Source organism: Mus pahari, chromosome 6 (genome assembly GCF_900095145.1).
Source record: "Mus pahari chromosome 6, PAHARI_EIJ_v1.1, whole genome shotgun sequence".
Classification (NCBI taxonomy): Eukaryota; Metazoa; Chordata; class Mammalia; order Rodentia; family Muridae; genus Mus; species Mus pahari.
This window is the reverse complement of record NC_034595.1, coordinates 76,740,056-76,761,393: the sequence shown is the minus strand read 5'-3', so window position 1 is coordinate 76,761,393 and position 21,338 is coordinate 76,740,056. Positions and strand designations below refer to the sequence as shown.

The 21,338-nt window shown below is 51.5% G+C and overlaps 1 protein-coding gene across 2 annotated transcripts in view; it reads right to left on the bottom strand.

Annotated features, from left to right (window-relative positions):
- Grik3 (glutamate ionotropic receptor kainate type subunit 3) overlaps window positions 1-21,338 on the bottom strand; it is a 212,684-nt gene that overhangs the window by 16,800 nt on the left and 174,546 nt on the right. For both annotated transcript variants that reach the window (XM_021199541.2, XM_021199540.2), the window contains exons 10-12: window positions 21,113-21,316; window positions 6,808-7,031; window positions 1,936-2,054 (exon numbers count right to left, since the gene is read on the bottom strand). In XM_021199541.2, coding sequence (XP_021055200.1) covers window positions 1,936-2,054; window positions 6,808-7,031; window positions 21,113-21,316 — 547 coding nt within the window. The remainder of the gene's footprint in view (window positions 1-1,935; window positions 2,055-6,807; window positions 7,032-21,112; window positions 21,317-21,338) is intronic.

The following is a 21,338-nucleotide window of genomic DNA, read 5'->3' as shown; positions in this document are numbered from 1 at the left end:
CACACACACACACACACACACACGCACGATTTCAATTCTTCAGTCTCTCTGATGCCTCCTGTGGACCATGGAATAGGGGTCAGAACCTATGGGTTCTGGGAGAAAATCCTGCTCCCAGTTCTCTAGGTGATCTGAGGCCAGACAATTCCCTTGTTCTGGACTCTGCAAAGGATGAAGAATTGTCCTTCCTCTGTCCCAGCCTCACAAAAATACTGCGATACCGAAACGATATAATTTGAAGAGAGATGCATCAGAAATACGAGCGGTATACAAATATGAGATTGCTGCAAGGCACTTGGCAGGAGAAGAAAAATCAACATTTTTGGAAGCTCTTTGCTGAAATATATCACTCTTTCTCTCCGACCTTGGGTGCGGAGCACAATTTAGATGAAACCTTCTAACTGAAGTAATTAACTAGCTGGCTTTCAAGAGATTTAAATAGTGAGTGACTCCTGAACTTTCCGGAATATTTGGACCCGAAATCTGAAAGCGTCTGCTTTGATATAGATGACTTTTTTTTTTTTTCCTCTGCCCTCAAAGAAGTCACTCAAGGGAGAGTTTTTCAAATACCTAGGTTTTTTTTTCCCCCCTCCTAATCAAAACCATGCAGGGAACGCATCGAGGTCCGGAGCAGCAGGCAGCATTAGAGAAGTTATTACAGCAGCGAAGGGGCTTCCGGGTCTTTCTCAACTGTCACCGAACAAAGATGATGGGCAAAGAAGCAAGGTGAGCCTTCAGGATGCTCGTTAATAGTGGGGACAGATGGAGGCGTTTCCCATGAAAGCTGCCTGTCACTTCCCAGCCGTTGGAGCCTATTGGTCAGGCGTGGAACAGGCCTGCTTCCTCCTCTGCTGCGCTCACAGCTCCACAGGGCTTGCAGTCCCGTGGACGTGTGTGTGTGTGTGTGTGTGTGTGTGTGTGTGTGTGTGTGTGTGAGTGATGGGCACCAAGGCGAATGTCCTCACTCCCTCCCTACCTCCCTCTCTCCCTCCTCCCTCCCTCTCTTCTTTCTCCCCTCATTCATCTGGAATCTTCATCTTGCCTCCTGAAGACCAGGGTTCCTGCTGGGTCTTGAGACATGAAGCCTCAAGTGTGAAGGACGTGGTCCTCTGCTTCCTCTCAGGTCATCAGGCTAGGAGCAAGTGCCTTTACCCACTGAGCCGTCTCGCCACACTCCTCCCCAGTCCCTCCATTCCCCCCCCCTCCCCTGCTTTGAGACAAGGCCTTGCTCTGCCTCTCAGGCGTACTTGCCTGAACTCACATTAATCCTCTGGTCACAGTCACCCAAATGCTGGAATTACAGACACGAGCTTCCGTGCTCAGCTGCTTTCTAGACATTTAAGCATCTTCAGACATTCCTAGAAGGCTGAACCCACTCTCAGGGCCCGTCAGCTTGGGGCCCTCTCTCTAAGATGGAAGACAATCTTCCTCCGGGGGATACAGTCTCTGATGTACATAGGCAGAAGTCCCAGCCTCAGTCAACCTCGCCTAGCCCTGACCTAACGATGTCTTGGAGGTTTCTTAGCCTCCTTGGCCATGCACCCTCTTAGCACTGTTGCGCAGAGCCTCCTGCCCAGCCTCTCTGCCTCGATGGTACCAACCCCCAGCTGGCTTTGATCAACTTTGTTCTGCCGTGGAGAAGTGAGTCGTCAGCCCAGCAGGCAGCATGGTCTTGTCCATCCCAACAATAGCAGAAGGTACTGGGACCCAGGTCAGGGTCACTGATGGTTTCAGATCCTGAGCTGACTCTGCCTAGAGCAGTGGAGCAGGCTGTGAATCAGGGCACAAACCAGGATCAACTAACTGTGTTTCCAGCCTTCTGATAGCTTGCTAAGGTCTGACGCTGCCTGCTGAGGGCAGCTGGCTCTAGACAGGCCAAAGGACCCGTGGAGGAGCAACGCTACCTTCCTCTGGGGGGAGAGGGCAGACACCTACCTTGCTGCATCAGGGAGCCCATTCCAAACCAGAAGCTGTTGAGCAGTGTGAAGTTATTCTCCACCACCTCTGAGCCGGGGTTGCAGGGGTGAGCGTCATACCACTCGTAAGGGCTGAACCTGCAGGGTACAGGGAAGCAGTGAGGGCCAGCTGCGGGAGACGGCGGCTTAGCAACAATTACACTAGTGTGGAGTAGCAACCACTCCACAGCCCCTCGGCTCATTGTCTGGCTGGAGTGATAGGCAAAGGCCAACTGGGACCAGGTTTCTTCCTGTCCCTTCCTTTCCTCCCAGTGCCCTTTCTGGTTATAAAGTAATTCGGAATCACCTCTTCAAATTAAAAGCGTGTGTGCCCTTCTACCTTGGGAAGCTGTAAGTCATTATCTGTCTAGGAAACACACTCAGGCAGGAGCATAAAGGGAAGTCCTCAAGGGTGTTTATCAAAGTGTTGTTTGCAATAGGAAAAAAAAAAAATACCTGAAAACAACCTAAATGTCCTTCAGTAGAGGGATGATTAAATACGCCATGGCAGAGCCACACCAAAATATCACACAGCCGTTAAAGAGAACAGCGTGCATCTAGACGTCCCTAGACAGGGAACCATTCTCAACACGGTCTATCTAATGGAAAGAAAGTGATCGAAAATAAAAACAATACAGTTTCATTTCTGTAGGTTACCTAACATAGCCACACAGCTCTATAGGTAAATGTGTATGTGAACGGATACTCGGGGGGGTCTAGAAGTTTCCATCTATATTCCATATATATTGGTGAGTGCCTCTGTGGGGGAGCGGGGAGGGACAAAAGGAATTTCAGCCAAATCTGTTATTTTATTTGTATGACATGAATCTCTTTTGGAAATGAGAAAGTGCATTTGATTTTCTTGTAATAAAAAAATGGAAAGGATATTTATTATAAAATATTCAAATAGTATACAAGAATACGGAGAGAAAGCCTAAGTGCACCAGAACCCTACCCCACAGAGAGAACAATGTGGGATTTAATTTCAGATTCTTGTGTTTGAATATATGAACATATGCCTGACAGGAAAAGGTTGCTTAAAGCTGCTACCCCACACCACCCCCTTGTGAGGAAGAGGATTCCCAACCGAGGGAGGGAAGCCCGGTTGACTGGCCGAGGTTTGCTTACAAATGAGCCAGTCTGAAGACGCAAGAGAGATGCAAAGAGATGGAGAGACCGAGAAGTCACTGGGTCGGAGCAGCGGTGTGTGTACTGGGGGCTGAGACAGGCCAGCACGCAGGAGGCAAAGGAGGTCAGACAAGTGTGGGGGGTCTTGTTTCAGTTCTGAGTCTGAAGCCCTTTGTGGTACTTAAGCCAGGCCTTTCCCAGCTTCCTTCTCAAGTGGCACTATGTCACCCGCCTCTCCCAGGGCTCAGGAGAGGACAGTTCCACTTTCAGGAAGCAGATGCCCCATCGGACAGGACATGTCTATGTGAGGCTTCAAACTGAGTGGAGGATTGTCAAAGAGAAAGAGCTGGAGTTGGTTAGAGACTCTTCAATCCCCAAGGAAGAAACTGAGGTTCAGTGGGGCAGGGCTGAGACACAAGTGGAGGGATGTACAAGAAAACCTCTGTCGAGCTAGGTGCCCAGAATGGATGCTGTGTGCAGTTCTGTGGCAGGGCCTGAGGTGTTTGGAGGGCAGGGCTTGGCGGGCACTTGTGTTCTAGGTAGGAGAGTCTTTGCTGCAGTCCCAGAGACCCCAGATTTAGGGGCACCGGGTACACAATGCTTCCCCACTGAGTCCACACAGATGAGAACCTGGTTCAGGTCCATGATGGCTTCATGCTAGAAAGGCAATGGACTTTAACAGGCAGAGGCCATAGGCCCCGGGAGACATAGTGGAGGGAGGAATGGACTATCTAAGGGGGCACAGCCCTAAGGGGGCACGGTCCTGGGAGGCCCACCTTGGGGCTGAAAGAGAAATTATAAGAGATAAGGCAGCACTCTTTTAAAATCCACGGAACCCCAACCTCTAGCTTCCAGATAGAAACAAAGTTTGTGGCTCAGGGAGACCTAGGACTGGTCTGACAGTGGGCCGAGGTCACAGGCTGCAGTGGTTTTCCCTGGGGACCAAGAGTCCTGGATCCTCTGGGACCTCTCCTGGCTGGAGGGCTAAGGACAGAAGAAAGATGAGACCTGAGCAGAGCTCAGGGGTCTAGCTGTCTGTCTGTCTGTCTGTCTGTCTGTCTGTCTGTCTGTCTATCTAATTAAAATTTGTATTGCATTTACTTGTCTATCACGTGTGAGTAGGCATATGTACCAGCATGCTTATGGGGTAAGAAGATAATTTGCAAGAGTTAGTTCTCTCCTTCTACCATGTGAGACCCTGGGATACAATGCAGGTCTTCAGGTTTGGTGTCAAGTGAACCTTTATTGACTGAGCCACCTCCTTGGTCCTTGGCCCTACTTTTAGTGTAACACACCCATGCCCACCCACACCCACACAAGCATGTACACACACATACACACACAGAGCCAGATCAAGACACACACACACAGAGAGAGAGAGAGAGAGAGAGAGAGACAGACAGACAGACAGACAGACAGACAGACAAAATACCACATCACCCCAGGATCCTGTTATAGAAATTTCTGTGTTGAAACTTGCTGCCCCTTTCCAGATGGGCCCCCTGAAGCAGCCTGTGCCCTCTCATCACTCATGTGTTTTTAACACCACCCTACTGCTGGGCATTGGCACTGACCCAGTTCCCACCACTGGGGGAAAAAAGGTCCTGGAGGCACCTCTGTGGCCACTGACACCAAAGGGTATCTGGGTCCTCTGGACCTCTGCTGTGGAGACATTTTAGGCTCCAAAGTGTCACTCAGTGGCAAAGCTTTAAGAAGACAAGTTCCCAGACACAGAGCGGCTTATTCTGATGAACACAGCTGATGCTAAAAAGGCCTTTTGGTAATGCTTTCCAAGACTGAGTTTCCCCCAACCAAAGAAAGGTTCACAGCACTGAGTGCCCATTACAGTATAGGAGGGGACTAGAACCTTACAGTGCAGAAGACAAGGGGACAGAATTGATGACGGCTGGCAAGGGAGGTGCCATGTGCAGCTAACTGACCCTGCTTCTCTGTCCAGCCTAAGTGAGCAGGTACCCAGTGGTACTCACTGAACATCTGTGTGCACTGCAGTCGGCTGCTCCTTAATGCCCAATACTGTGCTTAGTCTCAAATGGGACTCTGCCAAGGAAAGCTTTGTGACTTTGGGTGTTGATGTAACTTCTCTGAGCCCTGGTTCCTGCTTCTGCAACAAGGGGGTAGTTCTCCCCACCTTATAGAACTATTGAAAAGGACAGACATGATGGCTAAGAGTTGTGCTGTGTGTTCCACGGGGTGACCCATGTTCTCAGATGCCTTTTTCAGCTCTGTGGCCGAGACTTTCATCCCTCTCTTGCCTCTGCAGGTCCCCCATGGCATCCTAGCCAATGCAGAAAACCTCAGTTTTCCTGAGCATCCCAGTCTAGCCTTGGGATGGGAGCTGCTGTCTTCCTAGTCAGTAGGGAGAGGCTGGACACATAGTCAGATGCCTTCAGCGGACGGATGGCCCATATCTTGGGGGTGGGGGGAAATGACTGACATCAAACGGACAGAACTAAGGCTGGAAATGCTCTTCTCTTGGAGGGGTGGAGGGCTGAAGGGCCACTGGAGCGTCAAGAAAATTACGCTGAGAGTGCAAGAGAGCAGCTCTGCTTTCAAAGGCTTGTTAGGCCATTAGTGAAGAGAGGGTGCTGAAGGCCTCACTGTGATGGCTCGCTGTCTGCTGGGCGGAGCAGGCAGGGCCGTGGCAGCAACAACCAGGCAGGCGCACTCTGCAGCAAAGGCCTGGGAGGCTGGGTGATCTCGCCCGCCTCGCACTTTTCCTTTGGTCTCTCTCTGTGTGGGAGGAGGCAGAGAGTGAAGGGAGCAGAGGAAAGGGGGGCTTTCAAAGGGAGCTCTAGAGGAAAAGAGAGGCGAAACACCAGGTCCTTGGATCTCAAATTGCCTCGCCAGAGAGGCTTCTCTTTACACCTTGGTAGGCTTTAGAGCAAAGAGGACCCGGGGCAAAGACGGGGTCTGGAGGGAGGGGTGGAAGCTTCGCTGGGAGGGGCCAGGGAGCTTGAGGAGGGAACCGAGCAGGAGCCAGAGACACAGGACAGACAAAACCTGGATGTGTCCCTTACTGCCTGTATGGCCTCAGAGGATCTCCGGTGTCTCTAAGGTGCAGACTAGGGCGCTTGACAAAAACCGGTTACTCAGTAAACATGGGCAGAACCCACTGCCCTAATGACCCACTTCCCATAACCACCGTGAGCGTGCACTTTTTCTGTTTCTAATGAATAATACTATGGGTAGGCACAGTGCACGCATGAACGAGGCAGTGTGTTAACATGGATCCCAGGCACACTTGCCAGTGTACCGTGTTCCTGCACACGGCATGTGCATAGCTGGTGGGGATTGGTTCTTCTGCTGTGTGGACTGCTTAGATACAATCTGTTTTCCATGTTTTCAGGTACTCATTGGGCCACGAAGTACACTGGGGTCTGGTCTGCCATCCCAGGTGCTCAACTCAGGGATGTGCATTCCTGAGCAACGGCCAGGCTTCTCCAAGTCTATTCTGGGAATGAGAGTGCAGCTACCATATCTCATGTCACTGGCAGGGATCAGAAGGAGGACTGGGTGATTCAAGCCCAGGGGGTGAGGCACAGAACATTCTGCAGAGACAAAGGATCTGAGCTGCGGGGCGGGAGATGGAGGGCGAGGAAGTATCATGAGCCATACATAGTAATCCAAACCTTGGGCTTTCTGAGCCAAAGGGGGCCTACGCTCTCCAGCTTGGCCCAGAGCTTTGGCCAAGGAACAGCCTTACCTGGCGATGACGAAGAGGACACAGCTGACACCCAGATAGGCGAGGAGCACGTACATCCAGATGTCCGGGGACAGGGGGTTGAGGAAGGAGAAGACACTGGGATTGGTGCCATTGGGCTTGCGGTATAAGATGCTCACTCCAAGGGTCATAAAAGGCTTAGAGAAGTCAATGGCCTTCTCTCGGACATGGGTGATGGTCAGGGGAGCCACAGCCAGATCTGCTTTCTGTAAAGAGACCACAGACAGATGGACAGACTGATAGTGAACAAAGCCTTGGGATAGACGTGTTGGAGAACCCACTCATGGATCATGGGTTGAGACGGTGCCAGTAGTCTTAGTCCAAGGTCACTAAACTACTGTGTGTGTGTGTGTGTGTGTGCGTGCGCATGTGTGGCAATGTATGTGTAGGTGTGGAGGCCAGAGGACAACCTTGGCTTCCATTTCTCAGTTGCAATTGACCTTGTTTTTTTGATTATGAGCCTTAGCCTTTAAGTGAGTTCTTGGCCTGGAACCCACCAGTAGGCTGGGTTGATGAGCAACCAAACTCCAGGAGTCTGCCTCCTTCTGCCTCCTCAGCACTGGGATCATTAAGTGTGTGCAACCACACCTAACCTTTCCTCCAACACTGGTTTTGGGGATAGAACACAGGTCCTTGACTGAACTATAGCTCCAGCCCATGTATCTGCAGTTCAATGTTAACACGGACTGACCCTCGTAGCTGGGCCACGTCCAGGGTATGGGGGAGACAAGGATGCACATCAATACAGGCCAACATAAGCTTTGTTCTCCAGGAGCTGATGGCTTTGAAGGAGAGGCTGTGACAAAAAGCAGATGGATAATGGAAGCCCGTGAGGTCTCCAGACAGTGCTGTGTCAAATGAAGGAGCTCATCTATTGCCGGTTAGGACATGAGGAGCACACGAAGTCCACAGCTCATGTCACCAAGCTCCCCCCTCTCAATCCCTTCTTGACCACTTCAGCCCACTCAGCATGGTCATTAGATCCCAAAACCTACTCAAAAGCTAGTCAGAAAAGATAGTGCCCTCCTTGGAAACTGGGGAGATGGCTCAATGGGCAACATGGTTGTCATGAGAGCATGAGAGCCTGTGTGTGGATCCCCAACATTCATAGAAAAAGCTGTTCACCAAAGGCAGTTCATAATCCAAGAACTTGGGTTACAGACCCCCAGAGCTCTATGGTCAGCCAGTTGAGTCAGTTGTCCAGCTCCAGCTTCAAAGAGAGCTCCTGTCTCACAGAGTAAGTAGAAAGCTACTGAAGAAGAAAACTGACGCTGCTACACGTACGTGTATCACACACACACACACACACACACACACACACTCATCATCATCATCATTATCCTTAGAGGGTGTGCATGGACAGGAAACTGGGGGGGGGGGTAAGTCCAAGGCCTTACTAACAGGGTTAACATGCAGGCTGGAGGGAAACCTAGAGATGGGATTTGTTAATGTAGGTCATTACATCACAAATTTAATGAGGGATGTTCTTAAACTAGGTCTGAGGTTTTCCTGATGAATAATTAAAAGGATCCTCCCCCGCGCATCTTATGGGCCACTCTCTTGATCCGAGGCCCCACTAAGCACGGTGCCGTCCCTATGGCCATTTCTTCACATGGCCCACAGTGCCTTCTCTCTCTGATTCTTCCCACCGTTCATGCTATTTCACACATGCTGCCTCCTCGAGAGCCTCCCCGGCAGCCTTCAGCTCTTGGTTCTCATGAAGCTCGCTCTTTCCCCAGGGAAGGTCGGCACTGCTCAGTGTGCATGGCTGCATGTCAGCAGGCATGCGGCTTATGGATTCACAGGCTCCTGGCACGCTAGGGCTGTGGCTGACCCGCTGTTCCTTCCTCCTCTCAAAGCTCCCTCCGAGGCTCTGCAATATTTCGTAGTGCTTTTCTGGAGAAGGCTGCCTCTTAGGCTTCTGTGGGTATTTGTGCCTCAAATTGTGAAACAAGCTATTACTTCCCTTCCTAGTGTGGCCACAACTGAAGGGACGAAAGATCCTGAGGGCCATTCCTGATGACCCTTTGTCAGGAGGGAGCATGCTTTGGAAAGACCTTGCCAAGACAATGCCTCTAGGCAGCCACTTGCTGTCTTGACCAGTCCATCCACCCACTGACCCATCTACTTATCCATCCACCCACTACCCCTCTATCCATCCTTCCATCTACCCATCTACTTGGTCCCCCATTAGGCCCCCATCTATCCACCCATTATCTATCCATCCTTCCAGCCACCTACAACCAACTTATCCATTTATCTATCCATCCGTCTATACCATAACATTCATCAGACCATTCACCTACCTGCCCACCCATATTCTTACCCACCCACTATTTTATGAGATCCACCAGGAACTAGAGAGACAGCTGTCACTAACAGATACGTTTTTTGCTATCATGGCTCTTAAGGCCTAGTCGGGGACATGGGTTTCAATCAAAGTGTTTATCAAGTCAGCACTAACTCAGACTCTACTTATCTCAGAACAGGAACAAGTACTTCAATAGAAATCACATCAGCAGATAAGGGCTGATACGTGAGAACTTCAGTCTAGACCACTCTGTGGATATCGCAGGCTTGGGAGGCCTTGGAGATGCTCTGATACTGCTATCCTCAGTGTTTGTCCACTTCCTAGCATGGATGCTTGGAGCTCAAGGATTTGATGAACTTCAAGATCCAGGAAAATTCCAGCAGGATGTCCCATAGGATAAAAGGCATCTGCCACCGAGATGGATGATCACTTGAGTTGGGACCCTGGAACCTATGTGCTAGGGAAAGAGCCAACTCCCACCAGTTGTCCTCTAACCTCTAAACATAGGACATGGCTTGTATACATGAGCCTGTACCCACATGCACATCTGCAAATTGAAACAAACTGACTTCACGGAACACAGAGAGGAGATGCATGGGAAAGGCTCATTACATTGAAACCTTTTACTGATTTCTGAGGATGTAAGTTAGAACAAGCCTGGTTTTATAGGCACTGAAAAGAGGGACAGGGCCACTGTCCTAGCTCCCAGATGCCTCTCAAGTCAGGGTTTGAACAAATGGATGAGGGGTGGGGGTGGAGGGAGGGATGAAAGCTGTCTAATACACACCTGATCAATTCATACTGTGCTCAGACACTGGCCCAGAGGGGATACAGGAATGAACCACAGACCTGGCCCCGTGGTCCCCTGCTTTAGGTGTAGACATGGGTACTGGGTAGCACAGGAGCTGAGGAGAGCACCCTGAAGGACTTCTTCAGTCCTGAATCTTCTGCAGCGGTGGTGTGAGAGATCTAGTGGTCCTTTGATTGTAAATCCCTGCCTTCCATAGCCCCGTCCCTTCAGAGTATACTGTATTGGGAGGCTGCGTTTGACTCCAAAGGCAGAATGCACTTGGACTCTGACTGGTCTCTGGGTAGGGCCTCTGGGTTTGCAGTAGCTTCTTGGATAGAATCCCCAAGACCATGGATGGGGCTCCTCCTTGGGCTTTTGACAGCAAGCCGTCTGAGATCAAGCCGTACGAGGTCAATGCTTATTCCACAAGAATGTCCCAGGAGCTAGCGAGGAAGCCAGCCGCAGGCCCCAGCGCAGTCTTTCTCAGGGCCTTCAGAACCTCCCTTCCACTCTTTGCCTGCTTCCTGGCTCTAATGGGGTTGGGCAACAGCGTTGTCTACAGCAGTCTGTGCCTACGGCAGCGAGGTAATTGGCCAACATGACCTTCTCTAGGAGTTCAGATAAGTGTTCTCCCCTGGGCTTCAGGAAGGCCGGTATTCTCCACTTCATTTTTGGCTTAGGCAGAAAATACTATATTTCACTGTTGGTAACGATTTCCAAGAAAAAGGCATTATTTTGTCCAACTTCCTTGGAAAGATTGGAACAGATGTCAAGTCTTCGCGGTTTCGGTTCATTACTCAGAATGAAAGGCCCGGTCTTGGCGGCTCTTCCCACTCACGCGTACTTCTTCCAGTGTGATTCGTGAAATCACAGGCTGTCAGAGCTGGACGACAGACCTTCAGGAACAGCTGCTCCAACCCCACGCTTTATTACAGGGGGGAAACTGAGGCTTGGAGAAGCTGTTTATCCTTTGTTCTCAGGTTCCCAAAATCATGACCTTGAAGAAAATCAAACCGCTGACCTGTCCCCAAATCTTATAGGTGATATTTTCCCTTTCCTGTCTCACTAAGGACCTGTCTGTACATCTTCTAAATGTCTAGGCTAGTCAGCAGGCCTTCTGAGGACACCGTTTTACCCTGTAAGTAGCTTTCTACTTACCAAGACTTGATTGGGATGCACCCAACTCTAGTCCTGCTCAGCATCCTTTCCGCGCATGAAGCCATTTGATCTTGTCTACCTGGTTCCAGCCCCAGATCTCAAACTGATGACAAGAAGTACTCACCAACTCCAGCTCTGTATTTTGACCCCTGATATCCAATTACCCTGTCGTTAGCCTGGACCCCGAACTTGTTCCCATAATAAAGCTTGAACCACCTCCTACCAGAATGGGATGGATCTTAGTTCTGGCAACTTGTCACTAATCGGTCTTCTGGTCTTCTTTTTGGAGACTAAGGTCTAGTCCCCAGGTCCTGGCCACAGCTCACTCCCTGGTTTGGGTTTCTTGTTGGCACTTCCTGTTGATTTCTCCAGTATGGTCACCACTGGTTCTATATCTCTATTCTCCACCTCTGGAACCCCCCAGAGTGCCCAGATAGCGAACTGTTAAATTAAAATAGCAAGAACTGCCATCATTACAGGATGCTGCCTACAGGCCAAGCATCGCTAAGTGCCTCATGAATTCCTCCCTAGAGCCCCAGGAGGCAGCAGACATTGCCACATTTTAGATGAAGGATTGGTGGCTGGAGCAGGCAGGAATGCTTGTTCAAGCTGGTGGGTGGCCAAGCCAGTTCTAGTACTCAATTTCCTATGACCTTAAAATCCAACATGGATTTTAAGTCAAGTATCGTGGGGTGGAAGTGACAGAGTCAGGCAGTCTTAATTACATTCCAGTTCTGTTATTGTGACCTAATTTGGAATAAGGTCTTGCAGATAGTATAGAATAAAGTTACCAAGGTAAGATGGCATCATGCTGAATTAGGGTGGCCCTCTCTTAGCCACTGGTGCCCTTAGAGAAGACACAGAGAAAGAGTGTGCGACAATGGAGACGGAAATGAGGAAAAGTCAGGCACAAAGCCAAGAAGCACCAAGGGATGCTGGCCGCATCAGAACCTGGGAGGATGGAGCCCACTCCCCTTCAGAACCTCTGAACGAAAGCAATGCTATTGACACCCTGATTTCTCATCTCTGCCCGAGGAGACGACACATTTCTGTGGTTTGAAGGCACCTGGTTTGCTATCGCTTGGTATAGCAGCCCAAGAGAACTCATACACCTGTCACTTAGACCCTATGTGGGATGAAGAGAGCTCTTCTACCCTCTTCTCACTGTGGTCCCTGGGTCCCTTTCTGAGCCCTGTGCTGCATTCCCATACACATGACTGTCACCTTGGCTTCTGACCACACCTGTCACCGGGGCTTTGCTGGGATTTCTTTTGTAGCATTTGATGGGGTTTGGAGTTCTAGAGCCATGCAGATCCCTCTTCTGCCTCTATGGTGTCCAAGAAAACAAGCCCCATTCCTGACGACCATGGACCAACTTGACTCATCCGGGGAGCTCTGCCTGCTGGCTCCCTCCCATGTCTCTAGCATTGGGTGTTATAGCTCGGATAGAAAGTATCCCTCAGAAGGTTCATATGTTGAAGACTTGTCCCAAGTTGTGACTCTATCATTGGGATCCCTCATGACTGGATACCGAGTGCCTTGATCTTATCAATCCACTGATAGACTTACACTGTAATAGATTATTGGAAGGACAAGTTTCTCTGTGGGATGTAGGCCACTGGGGTGTGTGTGTCTATAAAGGGTATTTTGTCTCTGTTTCTCAGAAGCCAGGAGGCTACAAGCCTCTGTCCCATGCTCCCGTGGTCATGATGCCCTTCCTGCTTCACCACAGGGCAGCAGGGCAAGCTGCTGGGTTTTCTGAAACCGGGAGCCAACGCTAACCCTCCACTTAGGTGCTTCTCTCAAACACTCGTCATGCAAGTGTGAAGACTGGAGTCTGGATCCCCAGAACCCTCACAGAAAGCCAGGCTTGGACGCACGCATCTACACGTGAGATAGGCGGGAGAGACTGGAGAACCCTGGGAAGTTCGTGGTCCAGCTTGGGGTATTCAGCACACACACACACACACACACACACACACACACATAATTTTTTAAATGTATTTCTGTTTGTCAGTGATAAAAACTTGATTCACACAGGAGCATCCTCAGCTTCTGCACTTTCCAAGTGCTGCTTCTCTACCCAGATGCTTTCCATTCAAGCTGAGGAAACAAGGTAGCTCACGTAGAGCCTGGGTAGCAGCCTCCCAGAGCATCGTCTGGGCCTCCCGCATGTCTGACCAGACCCAGACAGGTGTAACATCCCAAGTACCAGCTGCCAGCCCCACCTCTACGATTCATCCCCAGAGCTGCGGCAGCCTTGATGGCTGACCGAGCAATGATGTGTGTGCCTTTCCCAGGCCTGGAGAATGGCCCCATTCCTGCTTCCCTGAAGGCTCCATACTGTGCCAGTGTCTATCAGAAAGAATGGCAGGTTCAGTCTGCCCCAGTCACCAGAATCCAGGATAGATGACCCATCTTCTGCCACTTTGAGTCCTCTCCTCAAATTCCTGATAGTGGTATTAACCCAAATGGGCGGGGCCTGTCCTGGCTCAAGAGGGCTGGGGCTGAAACCCGCCCTCTTTGAAGTAGGCTAGATCCCCATCATACACCCAACAGTGCTCTCTCCCCTGCATTGCTCCATGCTGCTCTGATCACAACAGAACTGTTCTTTATAAGCTATTGTTTAATCTCTGCCTTCCTTGTCAGTATATAAACTCCAGGAGGGCGAGGATTAAACTTGTTCCCCACACTAAAGCGCCTCTCAGGATTAGTGCAGAGCCCGACAGAAAGAGGAGGCTCTAGGAAATTTCGTTGGAAAAACAAATATTAGAATATCCGCCCAAACTGACCACCCGAGTTTGATCTCCAGGGCCCACATGGTCAAAGAAGAAAGCTGACTCCCATAAATTGTCATGTGACCACTACATACTTGCTGTGACACACACACAGACACACATACTGATTCTGGTCTCAGTTTCCCAACTCTGCATACATATTTTTCCTGAAGTCAGATTGATTCTGACCATTTGACTCATTTTTTTCCCAGAATAGGAACTGCTGCCTATGGTGGCCCTGATGGGTCAATCTACAAAACTGTTCCTCTCCCTTGACTACTCACCGGATCCCAGCACAGTCTCCACCTGCATTAGGCTCACCTTGGGGAGGCCATGGACACATCTTCAGTTCTTCAGCGCTCCCTGTCATCGCCTGGGGGGGGAGCTGGCTGCTGGTGTCCCTGATGTCTGTTTTCCCTTGCTCCTACTTGACCCCGTCCCTCAGTGAGGTGAACGTCCATCATGCCTTGCTTTGAAGTGTGTGCCCTGGCTCAGGGCTAGGGACAGGCTTGGGTAGAGCCTTCTCTGGCCTTGCAAACAGTAGGTATGGGACTCAGGCACACAGGCCAGAAGAGACAGCAGCACACACTCCAAGCAGTAAGGGTGTGTCTCTGTCACCTGTTATCCCTGTCACACCTGCGGGGGACCAGTGCTCAGAGCCCCGTGGCCATGACTTCTGCACAGGATGTCTTCCCGAGTCCTGTGTTTCTTCATCATATTCATTACCACAGGCTGCATCCTAGGCACCAGAAATGACCACATGCTCTCCTTAGGTTAACTGCTGCTGGCCCAGGGGGACAGCAATAACATCCTTCTGCCTTGCATGAGTCTCTCAGACCTCCTTCTAGGGTAATGGTTCTCAACCTCTGGGTCGCAACCCCTTTGGCAAATCTCTATTTCCAAAAATGTTTACATTGCAGTTCTTAACAGGAGTAAAATAACAGTTATGAAGTAGTAACAAAAATAATTTTATGGTGGGGGGTGTCAGCATAACAGGAGGGACTATATTAAAGGGTTGCTGCTCAAGGGGGAGAGCCACTGCTCTCGGGCTTTCTGGGGTGGGTCACAGCAAGTCCCCACTCTCTCAACCCTCAGGCTTTGTCTGGATCTGTCTAGAGGTCAGAGAAGTTCTCCCGACCAGCTGCCTCCCGTATTTGCAGCATCATCCTGGCTGGAGACTCAACCCAATCGCCTGCTTAGATGAACTTACTGCGGCTGGAGGCTCACATCTGTTACCTGTTAATTTCCAATGCTAGAATGCAGCATCCTGAGGCTCAGGGGAGGGGCCCTACCTATGTTTACTTCTGCATCCACAGAACATAGCACGAGGCCTTGAGTGAGAGAGTTACTGAATTGCTTGACCACTGTGAACACTGGAAGGCTCTAAAGATGCCACCCCGCAAGACCTCTTCAGAATGATGCTCTCAGAAGTGTACTGAGCCATGGATGGTGTCTTCTGTGAACACCCTGAGCCAGCTGACAATGTTGACAGTGAGCACTGCGGTGACCAGCAACCCTAGAACTGGCATTCTGAACAGTTCACATGAATCTGACTAGAGGGGAGACAGGTATTGGAAAATCCCCAAATGTCAACTGTCAGATCCTCCATCTGTGGTCTATGTACAAGCCTCCTAGGCTGAGAACTGCTGACAGTTTGATAGTGGGGCTCTCCTATGCCTGAGACGGCACTGTGATTCCCCAAGTCCCCGGGGAGGACACTGTACCTGACTCTGAGGATAGCTGACTGGACAGGCTTCCCTGTGTCACGGTATTTATCCTGTACTACCACCCCTAAAGGAATCCCTTGTTTCTCATTCCCTCGTGTGCACAGGGTGGGGATCTCCAGGCCTTTCGATCTGTCTGCACTGAAGACCCACCATGCACTTAGCTACAGCCTCAGTCGGTCCCTGATCGTGGGAGACTTCAGCAACCTTGGTTGTGGCCATTCCAGTGAGCACCCTATGCAAGCCTGAACACCTCTTCCTTCTCCAAGTTGTAGACAAACCTGAGTCACTGTCCTCTGCTTTAGTTTCCTCCAGGCACCTCCACCTTCCTTTTGCACCAGTGGCTAAAGCCCTGATGGTAGTTCGCTTGTCTGATCCATTGCTTCTTTTTGGCTTGGTCACACCCACACCTAATGATACCCCCATCCCAGTTCCGCCGCCTACCACTGACGGTCTGTTGTTGGTTAGGGCTGGGTTCATACACCCTCATACATCAATCTTATGCAGGTATGTTCTAGAAGCATCTAACCCCAGCTCTGGTGACAACTGCTGCAAGGTCCTGCATAGTTCCCATGTCCACCAAGCTCGGCCAAGCTATACAAAAGTCAGGGCCAATGCCTAAACCTTTCCCTGCCTGTCCTTACCACATGGATGGTCCTGAGACACTGTAGGGCTTGTTTATAGTGCAGAGTCCCAGACTCACCTACTTGCTACTGGCTGGTTGATATTGTCAATTTGACACAATCTAGAATCGCCCAGGAGACGAATCTCTGGGCATCTCTGTGAGGAAGTTTCTAGAAAAGGTTGTTCAAGGTGGGAAGACATGCCCTGAAAGTGGGCAGCGCCATCCTGTGGGCTCTGGAATGAATGAGAAGGAGACAGCAGGCCGAGAAGGGAGCATTCATTCCTCCTGCCTCTGGACTGTGTGTGCAGCACGACCAGCTGCCTCCGGCTCCCGATGCCATGCCTCTCCTGCCATGGTGGATCACACCTACAGACTATAAGCCCAAACCTCTCCTTCTTCAAGGCTCTTTAGTCACGTGTCTGTGACAGTGGTGAGGAAAATAACTAACCCAGTCTCAGTTTTAGCTTCTCTGGCCTGACTCCGTTTTCCCCAGTGACATCCTCCCTAGAGAAGCCATGACAGGTTTCTGTGTGGCCCTGCACTCTATGAGCCCAAGGTGACAGTGGCACTCAATATCTTTGGGTTGAATGAACAGGCCCATGATCCCCTGCTGGGGAGCCTGCCTGTGCCGGCCACTAGACCTGTTTCCCTCTGGCCACCTTTTTAGACCACGAAGCTCTCATGTGCCTGGTCCTCCCTAGCACCTGGCTGTCTGACCCCTTTGACACGCCTCTCCCTAGGCTGAGTTCTAGAGCTAATAGCTATACAGGGAATCTCAGCAGGACACGATGTCCTTTCTGCCTCCCCTGTCTGCCTGCCTAACTGGTCATCCACAGATTTATTCTGATAGCCTCTTGATCTTCCCCAACACTCTTCAAGTCTTGCTCTGGGCAATCTGTTGCCCTGACAACAGTCCACTTCTGTAGCCATCTGCTTTCCCTGCCCTAACTGCCCTACTCCTGAAGCATCCTAACCTGTCCTGGGAGGGCTCCCAGCATGCCTTGCGTCCAAGTGGACCAGCCCAGCCTAAAGGAGGTAGATTGGACAGTTTCTCCAGGACACAAGAACAGGGTTTGGATTCCAACACTCGTGCATGCGGGCCAGAGTGAGGATGGCTTATGGTAGGAAAACAATGGGCCCAGTGGATGATGGGGTCACAGATTTGACTTCACCAGACCCTCCTCCTAACACACATTTTGGATGGGAAGGTGAATCGTGGCCCGCAGCCATATCTCTGGACAGGGTAAACAGTTCATGCCCTTTTATGAGTTTTTCGCTCACCAGTGCCTGCTTTGCATCCAGGTGCTGAGCAATGGGCAGGCTAAGTGCGCCAGAGCCTTCCCGTCTAGGGGAAGAGTCAAGACCAGGGTGCAGTCCCTCCAGGTTGCATCACTTTTTCTGCCTATACACTGTGGTAGGAGAGTAGAGGGGATGTCTGGGCATTGCCATTTCTTCACAAAGGAAGGAAGACATATCAAGGTTACCTATGACCATTTTTGGTCCCCTATCTTGGTGCAAGCTTACCTAGAAACCAGAGGGAACTCTATACCCCACATTCCGGGCGTGAGCCGGGTCCCACTGACCTCCTTACCCACACTCTGTTGGCTCTCCTCCTTGCCAGGCTAGGTTTCCCGGGCAGTCTTCCCCTTCATCTTCATCTTGCTCCCTCCTCATCCTATGCCTAGCTACCTGCGGAGACGAGGGTCCGAACAGGCTTCAGTGACTTCTCTCTAGAAGATCAGTAACTTGGGGGAGGGGAGCAGGGATAAGCATCTCCCCTGAGATCCAAGCTAGAATCCACTGCCTGGTCCTTCACCTCAGCCTTCCCCTGACCCCTCTGTTCATCAAGCACCTTTCTGCAGCCTTCATGTCTCCTGGATGGGCCTCTACTTCCTTCCTTTCCCACTGTCCCTCTCCTCTCCTCTGGGCCTCTCTGCCACATGCGCAGGCTGGCTCCAGTTTGACTCAGAGTGGAGTCATTTCCCTCTAGAGCCAGGTTGATGTTACCCCCTGGCTCCACATCCTCCAGTGGTGCCCCGTAGCTCTCAATATTAACATTAAATAACGTGGCTGGGCATGCAGCTCAGTGGTAGAATACTTGCCTAGGATGTGTGAAGTCTCAGGATCCACCCCAGCATGAAAACAGCAACAACAACAACAACAACAATGACAACAACAACAACACCCCTCAGCTATCACTTGACTCAAGGCTTGTATCTCTTGTCTCCCTCTCCACTTGGGGCCCCCACTGCCTTTGGGCTCTCTCCTTTTGGGTCTTTTCCTTCTCACTGTCCAAGTAGGCTCCTGGGTACTAGTATCAGGACAGGGAAGCTCTAGCTTGCAGGTCAATGTTCCAAGAAAGGTGGCACTTAGTGTGTGCCTCAGTTCCCTCGGAGTTGGATGACTGTGTGTCAGCCTCCAAGGCCGTCTGCTTAGAGTCAGCTAGGGAAGGTTGAGGTCCTAGACCGCTAGATCCAGGGTTACATCTTGTCTAGCAGGAAGACTGTGGCTGGAGGGTTACTCCTCTCGCTGGCATCATGTCTGAGCACAGTCACAGTTGAGGGAGAGAGGGGAGGCTGGACTTGGTAGACCGTGTACTGAGTAGGCCATCTCTCATGTTTGAATGCTCACTGAGCGTGAGCCAAACCTAAGGCTCTGTGTTCATTTGCAGCTGGGGGAAATGGAAGCCAGAGAGAGAGGCTGGGGGAATGGAAGCCAGAGAGGCTGGGGGACTCTTCTCGCGAGAGCTGAAATAAGCCCAAGCTGCCATCTGAATGGTATTTCCATCGGATTCTAGAATTGTCAGGACTCGTGCGAGGATTGAAGGCAGAGAGGTGAGCAGAGACAGACGCCTGAGAGGGGGTGAGGGGGAGCAGGCAGCAGGGATGGAGCGAGGTCAGAAGACACACACAGTCCAATCACAGTTTGTTGCTGTGCGGGTTAAAGGCAACTCGGGAAGGTGAGTGTGTCTGCAGGAGGCGATTGTATACTCCAGGTGCCCACCGCCCACAATGCTGGGCTGGAGACCAGCAGAGTGTCAGGGAAGGACGGTTTAAGTCCTCCTGGTTGGAGGACCTGGGGATGGGGCTGGCGCAGATACCTCCAGAGGTGGGGATCCATCATCTTTACGCCTCTGTTCGGATCCCTAATAAGGAAGTGATAATATTGCCAAGTCTTTACCAGGCTCTCTATGAGCTAGTGAGAAGACTAATTATCTGACACTAATAAATGGTTATGATGTTATTAAAAATGGCACCAAGCTAGGATTAACAGGCTCATCAATCGTAGGGAATCGGGGCTTAACAAGGTCCCCTGTCTGTCCCACCCAGCCTGCTGGCCTTGATGGGTACCGGGTTTCCAAAGCGCTGCCCAGCAGGTCGGAGGCTGTGGAATGAGGCTCCCTGTGCTTCCACAGTGGAGGGGCGCCGAGGGGCTGGCTGCTGCTGGCTTTCTCCTCATGTCCCTTTCAAAAGTCTGCCCTTCATAGTCTGTGGGCCACCGAGGCGCAGAGGGTGGCTGGCCTGGCGGCTCCGCCCCTTCCACACGTGGTCTCCGCTTTCCCTCTCACAGGATCTGTCTTCTCCCTTCCCATCATCCCCTGTGCAGATGCCAGGCTTCCGAGTCCCACTCACAAGGCTTGGGGGAGCGGGGAAAGAGGAGGTGCATCCGGCCCTGCTGGCTCATTTCCATAATAACTACAGTTATTACTAATAACAGTGACAATACGGCCTCCCGTCCACGTGGACGCCTGTAGCTCGGAAGCCCCTACCCATCCGTTGTCTTCTCCCAGCCTCACAGTGGGCAGAGGAAAGTGGAGACAGTTATCATCTTTCTCACTGTGGAGGCAGGAAACTGGAGCTTGGGAGACACAAAAGGACTCCTGAACACACACAACCCCGCCCCCAACACTCTCCGAGGAGTAGCTGTGAGGATAGCAGTAAGAGCAATGCCATTAAGGACCGACACCCTGTCAGCGACAGCAAGCACACCTGTTAACTGCGTCCTCACAGCACCCCTGGGAGGCGAGCTCTGGGCATACCATTCCCCCTTTCACAGGCGAGGGGACAGACACATTCAGAGACTGCCCAGGGACACACAGCCACCAAGGGTCAGCATCTCCCGCCAGGCTTCCATTCAAACCATGTCTGACTCGGTAGATCTATGTCAGGCCGAGGGACCTCGGTCTCCCATGGCAGACTCAGAGTGACTCTTGTTCCTCAACTTTCCTCCCCACCACCAGCCTCTGAGGTCTCCATACGGTACCTTCACCAACATCCAGCGGTGACCAAAGCCTGGCGAGGCTGCCTCTACCTGGAGAGTCAGAGCAGTGAGGAGCCCAGACACTAACTGGGGTTATAGTGCGTTGGAGACTGTCAGCCATGAACGTGCCTCGTCCTGGGTCTGGGAGGGGTTCTTGGTGCTGCCCAGTACAGTCTTACTCCCCGCTTCATGCGAGCCTCAAGCCCACTCCTTGTGTCATCTGTCCAGCCAGCGAACCCACGGTGACTTGAGAAGTGACAGATCAGTCTGCGTGTCCCTGAGTTGGATGGCGTGTTCATTTGGGTTCTGGGATAGCCTTCAAGGAGCAAACGGCCGAGAGGCTGTAGGAATCCTCCCCATAGCGAGCTCACCAAAGATGCCTTGGGACGGCCCATCATCAGAGGGGCCAATTTGTGTACCTAGTGGGAATGTTGGGAGGTGGACCGCCTAGGCCAGGCAGACCCGGCAGAGCTGGGCACACTTTGATGGATCTTGATCAGTCCCCAAGGTCACACAACCTTCATCGCCACCTGCCCAGTCTTATCCTGTCACCTGCTGGGATGCCCAGATGTTCAAATGGCACTTCACTAGAACCGTCCACCCTTTCCCCATCCCACCCTCCATGCCCACGCCTTGGCTTACGTGGTCAATGAGTTCCTTGACCATGCCGTTCCACTGGCCCTTGTCGTCCTGGGCCCCGTACTTGCCGTCTTCCACCAGCCGGATCTCGTAGGAGAAGCCCAGGATGTGCGCCAGCTCCTTGAGCAAGTCGATGCAGTAGCCCTCGAACCGGTCATTGCCATAAAGGGTCCTATCAGACTTGCGGAACATGACAAAAGGCTCCTCCTGTGGGGACAGAGGGAAAAGA